Raw genomic sequence first — 9,897 nt, 5'->3', positions numbered from 1 at the left:
GGAATTGAGGGACTGATATGCTAAGGTTTGGGGTTTGGTCTAGAGACACAAACAAATTGAATCTTCTATTTCCGAATGCACCAGCTGGGTGTAAAGTGCTGGACAGATAGACATTCCTCAAACCTGTTATTTCACCATTTCACCTGCTCAGAGATGACAAGGTTCTATCTGGAAGGGAAGGCTCAGGGAGGCAAAGGGGCTGGGCCAGGAAGGCCTGGGACAGAGTTTATCTTTATTGAACTGATGTTCTAATTCTTGTTTTTCTTTATGTTTTTTGGGCCACGGTGCTCAAGGCTTACTCCTGGCACCCAGCTCAGGGATCACTCTTGGGGTTCCGGGGACCATACTGATTCAGGAGTGGTGACGGCATGTGTCTGTTCGTACAGATTCCTAGGTTCTTCAATGTATAAAGAATGAAAATATTTTTGGGGAGCTAGAGTGTTAGTACAGCAGGAAGTGTGTGGCTCGCCAGGGTTTGATTCCTGGCATCACATCGTCCTCTGAGCACTGCCAGGAGTAATTCCTGAGCACAGAGCTGGGCGTAAGCCCTGAGCACCACCCAGTGTGGCCCCCAGAACAACAACAGTAACAAAAACAAAGAATGAAAATACTTGGTAATAAAGATGCTCAGTCAGAGTTGGAAAATAGAAAAGCTTATTGGAAAATAGAAGAGAAAGAAACTCCTCATGTAGGGAGGAACCTAGTATAGGACTAAGTTGAGTATGGTGTGTGTGTGTGTGTGTGTGTGTGTGTGTGTGTGTGTGTGTGTGTGTGTTTGTTTTAATAGGAAAAACTGGGTCTTGTGTTACTTATCAAAGCATTAAGGGAGTCCCATTAGTTTTCCAGAGATGTTTTGTTAATTTAGGGTCCATTTATATTGCTAAAATAAGATTACCTGGGTTCAAGCTCTGGCATCTGAGATAGAGAGAGAGAGAGAGAGAGAGATTAAAAAAATAAGATTACCATTTTGCATTCCCACTTAGACTGATAGAGACAGTGTGTTTAGACCTTTTAGGTTAGATATATGTATATATACACATCATTATAGGTTATATATTATACATAGGTTATATATATGTTGGTCACTTAATCACTTAACTTCCCGTTAGTCGTCGATTTGCTCGAGCGGGTGCCAGTAACGTCTCCATTTGTCCCTGTCGCGTGCTAGTGTAGCCCAATGGCATCTCTTCGCTCCGGGAACATGGAGGGCCTCAAACCGATCGTTCATGACCTTGACAAAGAAGTCTGACCGTTTGTGTTGACAAGGACACCGACGCCTCCAACACCTCTTTTATCGCATGTTCCGAGGAACAATTCTTCTCCAGTGTCGAAAACGGCATGGTGAGATTCGTGTCTTCTTGTCTCGGTCAGACCAATGATGTCGTACTTGATCATTCGCGCTTGTACCATCAGGTCCTCGATGGATGCATCTGATGCTAGCGTACGTGCATTGAAAGTACAGACGATCATTTTTGTCTTCCTTCGTTGTGGCAGCCTAGGTCGGCCTTGAGATTTTGTCGGCCTCTCCTTTCTCATCCTTCTCAGTGCTGCCATGTCGGTGAAGCCTTCAGGGTCAGGTGAATGAGACCAGTTGTAGTTACTGGTTTTGGCATATCGAATACACAGCGGTAATGTTGGTAATCATGAAAAATTAAATGTAGCTAATAAGTGAATTTGAAAATTAATATAATATCATTCCTTTGGAGATTTTGGAAAATCCTGTTTATCTGACTATACAAAAATTTAATAATTTATTATTTTTTAAAATATTTGTATAAGTGAAATAACATGTATTAAAGCTTTAGGGACAGTATCTCCTCATTGATTTGTTCTTCAATACTTGATAGACTTAAACGTGATTCTTTTCTTTTACTATCTATATTCCTTAGGGCATGATATAGCCCTAAGGCAAAATATAGCTCACGGGGTAACTTTAACTCACTTTTAGGTTATATTTTACCTCCAGATATCCCCTTTTGTCTCTTAGTCTCCTGGGAATTCAAGATCTGGGGCAGAATTTACGGTTTTGGTAAACTAAATTTGCCCAGTCTCAGAAAGAGCCCAGGAATTTGCAGGAATGCGTGAAATGTAAGATGAAGTCAGCTAACACGGAGCCGTAAGGGGAAACTGAGGCGTCCTCTTTCAACTTGGGATGCCGCGGGTCGAACCCGGGTCGGCCTTGTGCAAGGCGCGCACCCTCCCCGCTGTCCTGGTGCTCCGAGCTGGTCTCATTCTTGCTGCCAATAAACCCATCTCCGGCTCACATTACCCCCACGAGGGGAGACGTGGGGGTAATGTGAGCCGGGAATGGGTTGCCAGCGGGCTTCACCCTCTTTACCCCCACCCCAGGATCGGCGGGTGCAAAGGGCCCTGTCAGTCCCCCGGCACGGAGGGCTGGGCACGAGTGTCGCAGGGCTCTTCGGTTACGCGGTTGAATGCTCCCCGGATGCGGTTTCGCTCGGGTGAGGACGGTGAGGGTGGGAGTGGGCCGTCCCCGCCCGCACCAGGAGCTGCCAATTTGCAGCGCTTTCTGCAGGACCTCGCTGAGTTCCGGGCCGCTGTGGGGGTGCTCAAGGGACAGCGCCAGCCGGGACGCGCTGTAGCGCGCAGTGGAAGCCGCTTCCCTGGCAGAGTGCCTTGTGCACCCCCATCCTTTCTGGCTCCTCCGGCTCCGAGGGTGGGGAACACAGGCGCGGAGCCTCCCCTCCCCGCGCACGCCGCAGAAAGAACCCCCTTCCGCAGCAATTGTCTCCTCCGAGCTCAGCAGCTGGTCCCGGCCGCGCCCCCACGAGACGGACCATTTGGGCGCGGAGAGGGGGGACCGGGGAGGGGCCGCGTCGTGGTTTCTCTGGACACCGTCCCTGCGGCGACACCCTGGGTCCCGATAGGAGGAGAGAGGGGAGAGCTGAGTGTGGGGACTAGCCGGCCCAGGGCTGCAGCCCTCCACTGTCACTGTCGCGTGCGGGCTCCTGCGCCCTGCGCACCCCCCGATGTTGGTTCGCTCCGTGGAGCCGAGGAGGATCCGCCTCCGCGCCTGGTGCCAGCGTCCTCGAAGCTCCTGGTCCTCCTGTGTGGGCTCAGGCTTTGCTTGGCCGACAATGCTGCGATCCAGGACCATGGCTGTCGCGGTGCGGGTCGTTTATTGGTGAGCGCGACAATCCCAGGTTCCCTCCCCGTACCCCGGGCCGCGCGCGGAGCTGGGGCTGGGCTGGGATCGCCCCGGGTCGCCCTCGGTCTGGATAGGGATGCAGGGGTGGGGGTGGGGGTGGGGGTGGTGTTGAGGAGGGGGCGAAGAAGGGGTATTGATCCCTCGCCCCAGTTTGTGACTTCTCAGATGTCAAAGGTGAACCCGACACTCAGGGATGTCCGTGCGCCCCCCACCCAGCCACTGTCTGTAGAGCGGAACCTGGGGGTCAGTTTAGGAATGGGAGGGCCACCTCGGTTACCTTGAGGCTTTCCTCCCCCACCCCCAGTTTGATTAGCTTTCGTGAGATGCGGAGGGTACTGAAGAAAGTTCTAGAAGGTTGGCACCAGCGGTCAGTTCAACAGACTGAGCGCGTGCGTTGCTTGCAGGAGGCCCGGCTGGTGGTCCACTTCTGGCACGGTCTGGTCCCTGGAGCATCACTGGCGTGGCTCAAAAACCAAATGCACAGACACACACCCACAGACACACACATAGACACACACACAGACACACACGGACACACACAGATATACACACACGCACCCCATTTTAGTGGCCAGAGAGATAGTAAAGCCAGGAGGGCCCTTCCCTTGCACGTGGCTCATCACATCAGGGTTCGATTCCGGGCATCCCATAAGATAAGGTCCCCTGGCATCCCATAAGGTTCCCCGATGCCCCTCCCCCAAACAAAAAAACAAAAGGAAAGTGCCTGCGGGCTTGGGGAGCATTTAGTGCTGAATGCTTGTTTTTTCCTAGCTCCCAGACTCTACTCCTGGGGTGCAGAAGGTTCTCATGGGGCTGTGGGTTTGCGGTCCCATCTGTGCCAATGCTCATGGGCAGCTCCATTTCATAGGCAAAGAAACTGAGGCTGCTGGGGCTGAAGCGATAGTACAGTGGGTAGAACATTTGCCTTGCACGCGGCTGACCCGGGTTCGATTCCTAGCATCCCATATGGTCCCCTGAGCACCGCCAGGAGTAATTCCTGAGTGCATGAGCCAGGAGTAACCCCTGTGCATTGATGGGTGTGACCCAAAAAGCAAAAAAAAAAAAAAAATGGGGTGGATGGGGGCGTTTTGGACCCTATAGCCCCGCATTCACTCACTCCACAGCGCCATCTGGGTGCCGCCACCTGGCCTGACTAGCCAGAATAGCCCTGGAATAGCCCTGTGGGATTCCTAGCTGGGAAGTAGGAGTGATGGTTTTCCCTGGGCCCCAGGGCACTGTGGGTGTGGAAATTAGGGGTGCTATCTGCTGTACTAATGAGATTCCTTCCTTCCCTCCTCCCTCCTTCTTCATACTTGGGGATTCCCCTGTTCATCTCGCTGGGTCCTTTCCCTGTTCTCCGTGTTTCTTTTTGGGGTGTCTACCTCTTGCACCATCCCACTTCTTTGGTCCTCTCCGTGGGTCCCACTGGCCAACCCCTCATCAGTGGAGCTTGAGGCTACAAGTCCAAGGTAAGCGGAGAGGCTGGGTGGGGGGGCCACGGTGTGGACCCCACTGACTCGGGTGTTGACCCCCCATCTCCCCTTTTTACAGTATCTTCAGCTCAAGAAGAAGTTGGAAGATGAATTCCCCGGCTGCGTGGATGTGGTGCGCCCTGGGCCAGGGCGGGGCTCCCCAAAGGGCAGGGGGGTGGTTTGGGGGGCAGCCTCGCCTTTCAGCCCTGTTCTCCCTCCCAGGAAAGGGACAAACAGCCCCTCCAACACCTCTTCCTCCCTTTAGTGTGGCGAGGGGACACCCCAGGTCACCGGGTTCTTTGAAGTGATGGTAGCTGGGAAGCTGGTTCATTCTAAGAAGGTTTGTTCATCTGCTGGTCCATGTGTCTGTCTGTCTGTCCGTTTGTCTGGGCCCCCGGAGCTGGTTGGTGGGGTGTGGCTGATGTTGGTGCTTGGTCCCGCCCAGCGCCCCCTTCTGTGTTGTTTGCAGAGAGGTGATGGCTATGTGGACTCGGAGAGCAAGTATGTGAGGCTGGTGTCCGCCATCAAAACCGCCTTGGCTCAGGCCTGAAGGTTCCACGGGCCAGGTGAGGGGGGCCCAGCCCCTCAGCTGAACTGATACCCAATCCCTAGAAGCCCCTGCTAATTCCTCACAGCTCTGCTCCCCCATTCTGAAGGCCCCTATTCTTGTCAGGGTCCTAAAGGCTGCTATAGGGTACGCAGGCAGAAGGGGGTTTCACAGGGGCTGGAGTGATAATTCAGTGGAGAGAGCATTTGCCTTGCACTCGACTGACCCGGGTTCAATCCGCAGCACCCCATATGGTCCCCTGAGCACATTCAGGAATGATCCCTGAGCACAGAGCCAAGAGTAACCGCTGAGTATTTTCAGGTAACTCCCCAAACAAAAAACAAAAACCTGAAGTGGTGTTCATCAATAAAGTGTCTGGCTCTGCATCTGAGGTGGGGGTGGCTTTTCTCAGTATTCACTCTGAGCGACCTAGAACCATGTTCTTACAGGGTCTGCTCTTTGAGCAGTTATATCCAGAACCTTCCAGAACCTTCCAGAATGAAAGCCATTCCCTAAGTATTCTCTGAGAAACCCAACACCTGCTGAGACTGATTTTCAACTTTTCCGCCTTGGAGATGATCCCTAAAGCTCTCTCCGCTAGAGCAGGACCCCTTTCCTAGCCCAGGCCAGAATCCCGTGTGGTTCCTGACACTTCCTGCTGTATACCTGCTCCCAGTCTTGGTCCTAACTCATTCAGCCAGCCTGCTGACAGGCCTTTTGGAATCTCCTGGGGGCCCTTTAGTGGAGCCGTGAGAACATACAAAAATTGTTTTGATTTTGGGTTATACCTGGCAATACTCAGGGGTGACTCCTGGCTCTGTATTCAGGAATTTCTCCTGGTGGGGCTCGGAGGACCCTGTGGGGTGCTGGGTATAGAGCCTGGATTGGCTGCATGCAAAGCAAGCGCCCTATCTGCTGTACAATTGTAGCCTGCTGTAAACAGTGTGACTGGTGGTCTAGAATGAAGCCCCTTAGCCATGCCCCATCAATCCTCCTTGCAAAATGGGCCCTTGAGTAATTGATTGATTGATGATTTATTTATCTTGGGGGCCACACCTAATGGTGTTTAGAGCTTACTCCTGGCTCTGCACTCAAGAATCACTCCTGGCAGTGCTCGGGGGACCTTATGGGGTTCCGGGGATCGAACCCCAGGTTAGCCACCTGGGCAAGCGCCCTGTCTGCTATACTGTTCCTCTGACCCTGATTTATTTTTAATTTTATAATGTTTTCTTTTTGTGGGGCCAGGGATTGAACCCAGGCCTCACACATGCAAGGTGAGTGCTCAGTGGCTGAGCTGCATCCCTGCCCCCCCCTAAGCACTTTTATTTCTTCAGCTACCCCCATTGATGAATTCCACAGTTGTGGAAGGAAGGGTGCAGGCAGGTCCAGAATACCTCCCGTGTCCCTTTCACAGAGAATGTGGGCAGAACCATTCTCCCAGCAAGGACCATCATGCCCCGTGCCAGAACCTTCCCCGAGGACCCCACTGATCCTCGGAGTCCAGGGCCTGCAGGCTTTGGATCCATGGTCTGTGGCACTGTTTGAGAGGCTGACCTGAGTCACCAAGATCCCCTGGAACACATTCCTGGGGTGATCCATGACCCAGATTAACCAGGATGTTCTGAGTAGGCGGAGATGTGCATGAGTGGACAATGGGGGCCTGCTCTGCATGATGAGAGCTGAGGGACTGGCCAGGAGGTCCACCTTTGGTGGGACTGGAGCTATAGTACAGCAGGGAGGGTGTTTGCCATGTGCATGGCCAACCTGGTTCCGATCCCCAACATCCCATATGGTCCCCCGAGTATCACCAGGAGTGATCTGAGTGCAGAGCCAGGGGTGAGCCCTCAGCCACGTTGAGTATGGCCCCCAAACTAGAGAGGCCCCCCCTTCCCCAGGGCATTCTGAGCTAGTGTGAACCTGTAGGGGGTGTCAGTTCCATACCAGCTGCTGGCCTCTTTGTTGGGGTGGTATGTCCCGTGGACCCTACCCTGGAAGATGGGTGTTGGTCTCCCTCACTCACTGACCCCCATACCCTCTTTCCAGCCCCCCTCGGCAGACGCTCCATGAAAGGAAGGACTGAAATGTTCATCGGACACCTGGTCTTTCCCCGATGTCCCCGCGGCTGCTGAGTGGGGCGCCAAGATCGGAGCCCCTGGCCTTTGCCTTTGTGTGTGTGTGTGTGGGGGGGGGGTGTCCCCTGAGGGTCCATCCTGCATACTGGCCCTGTATCCTTCCCTCCTGCCTATCCCCCAGCTCTTCCTTGCCCTGTTATGTTTGGGTTGGCCCTGCTCTAGGTCTCCTTCCTGAAGGGAAGCCGAGGGAGGGCTCTGGGTGACTGTGACATGGATTCTGGCTGACCTTTCTGAACGGTTCAAATTCAATAAACATGGGATGGGGTCAACACCATGTGCCTGCGTCTGCCTGTGTCTTCTGCATCTACTGTGGTCTTCGAGCCTGCACCCTCCCACCTCGGACACCGGGTGTGCTAACCAGGTACCCAGGTATCAGGTATGCCAGCCAGCAGCTTTACTGACAAATTATGACAGTCTCCAGGGCCTGAAAGAGTCCAGCAGGTAGGGCGGCTAAGACCATGGTTGGATTGGTCCTTGAGCCCCTGCCAGGGGCCACTCCCAAATGCAAGGCCAGAGTTAACTCTGAGGGACTGGGTAGATAGTCCAGAGGGCATGGCATTTGCCTTGCACATGGTGATCCGGGTTCCATCCCCGACATTCCATATTCTTTGAGCACTATCAGGAGTGATCCCTGAGTGCAGAGCCAGGAGTGAGCCCTGAGCCATGGTATGATCCAAACACACACAAAAGAACAATTGAATGTGGCTCCCAAACCTGACCTTCCCAACTCTCCCTCAAATGAACAGAAAATGCACTCCTGACAGCTCCAGGGCAGGGGTGTGGGGATAGCGGAGCCTTGAATCGATCAACCCCAGGGTTTAAACATGTTCACTTTTTGCTGGAGAAATGCATCTGGGTAAACTACCGGAATCACCTCAGATTCACTTATGACTGATTCTGAATTAATTTTTGACCATCGAATCTTCAGAAGCCTGTTTGTTGGTGCCCAAGTTTTTACCACTTCTCCCCCTGCCCCTGCCCCCACCCCCCACCACCAATTAAAAGCTGGGATGGGGCTGATGGGGCAGGACCATACCACAGCTGGGAGGGGGTTGCCTTGTATGTGGCTAGCCCAGCTTTGATTTCCGGCATCCCTGAAAACTGCCAGGAGTGATCCCTGAACACAGAACCAGGAATCAGCCTTGAGCACTGCTGGGTGAGGACAAGAAACACACACACACACACACACACACACACACACACACACACACACACACACGATGGAGCCATAGGATAATAGAGTGGGTAGGGCTCTTTGCATGTAGCTGACCCGGTTTCATCCCTGGCACCGCAGAGGGTTCCCTGAGCACCCTGTTAGCACAGAGGGCTCCCTGCTGCGTACGTGGGCCACCACTTCTTCCCCTGGCCTGCGTGTCTTGTTCTACTCCTCTGTGGTTTGTGCCTTTCCCACTGCCCCCTTAGCCGATCTGGATACAGGAGGACTCAAATACTGATGCAGAGGTCCCTCTCCATTGCCTCATATTGAGGTCCTGGGGGGATAAGGCTTCAACCTTTTGGGGCACAGCAGGATACAGTCTGCGGTCAGGAGAGTGGGCCCAGGCCACTCGCTCTGCAACCAGCTCAGGGTTGGTGGTTACCCCAGCACCGCTGCTGGAGTCCCACTGCAAGTTAAGTTATTCAAGGTGCAACCCATACATGCTCCTTTGTCCTTTGCCTTCTGCACTCAGGTGAGGCAGGTGTGTGTGTGTGTGTGTGTGTGTGTGTGTGTGTTCCCACATGACAAAGGTGAGGGGGAGCATTTTCCTAGCTTTCATGCTCTTCACTGCTGTTAAATAAGCCACTTACAGCCGATCATTTAAAACACAGAAGACTTGGGGCCTGGAGCCATAGTGGAGCAGGTAGGATACTTGTCTTGCATGCAACTGGCCCCGATTCGATCCCAGACATCCCACATGAACCCCGCCAGGAGTAATCCCCTGAGTGCAGAGCCACTCATTGATCTGTGCACCATTGGGTATGGCCCACAAAGCAAACGAAACACTTTTTTTTTTGGGTCTAATCCATCCGGGGGGTTGGCCTAGGGTGAGTTATGCTTCACTGGAAATAAAATCAAACTGAAATCTGAGTGGATACTTTTTGGGGAACCACATCCAGTAGTGTTTGGGTTACTCCTGGTCTTGGCACTGCTCAGATGGACCTCTGAGTCACATCCCTGACTTCAAATCTTAGTAGACTTTACAGCACCTGCAAACCTCCGGAGCAAGAACTGAGGCACCCTATTGAATTGGGGGTGAGGTGACTTGGAAGGGTCTCATGATCCTGGGTAGAGGATGGAGGTACATTTGTGATAGGGCATAAAAGTTATGTGCATTAGAAATAATTATGAACCACATTGTGAACCACAGACTCTTAAATGAATTAAAAGTAAAGTGAGGCAAAACTTCTCAAGGGCACCTGTGTGTGGGCAACAAACTTTTCTGTTATGGAAAATCACATGGCAAGTCATGTCGACGGAGGGGACCATGAACTTGTGGTAGGTGAGATGGAGGAGGAATTGCATCATTTATTTCATGTGCTTGTGACACTCAGATGCTAGTGACCTTAACAGACTGAGAT

The 9,897-nt window shown here is 52.8% G+C and overlaps 1 protein-coding gene across 1 annotated transcript; it reads left to right on the top strand.

Moving 5' to 3' along the window:
- Nucleotides 1-3,019: 3,019 nt before the first annotated feature.
- On the top strand, nt 3,020-7,533 carry SELENOW (selenoprotein W). The gene is made up of 6 exons (XM_056136709.1): nt 3,020-3,145; nt 4,614-4,638; nt 4,721-4,774; nt 4,907-4,981; nt 5,111-5,207; nt 7,232-7,533. Exons 1-5 carry the CDS (start codon nt 3,099-3,101, stop codon nt 5,189-5,191), a joined length of 282 nt encoding a protein of 93 aa, XP_055992684.1. The 5' UTR covers nt 3,020-3,098; the 3' UTR covers nt 5,192-5,207; nt 7,232-7,533.
- The last annotated feature ends 2,364 nt before the right edge of the window (nt 7,534-9,897 follow it).

Source organism: Sorex fumeus, unplaced genomic scaffold (genome assembly GCF_029834395.1).
Source record: "Sorex fumeus unplaced genomic scaffold, SorFum_2.1 ptg000122l, whole genome shotgun sequence".
Classification (NCBI taxonomy): domain Eukaryota; kingdom Metazoa; phylum Chordata; class Mammalia; order Eulipotyphla; family Soricidae; genus Sorex; species Sorex fumeus.
Note: the sequence above shows the minus strand (reverse complement) of the source record. Positions and strands in the feature narration are given on the sequence as shown.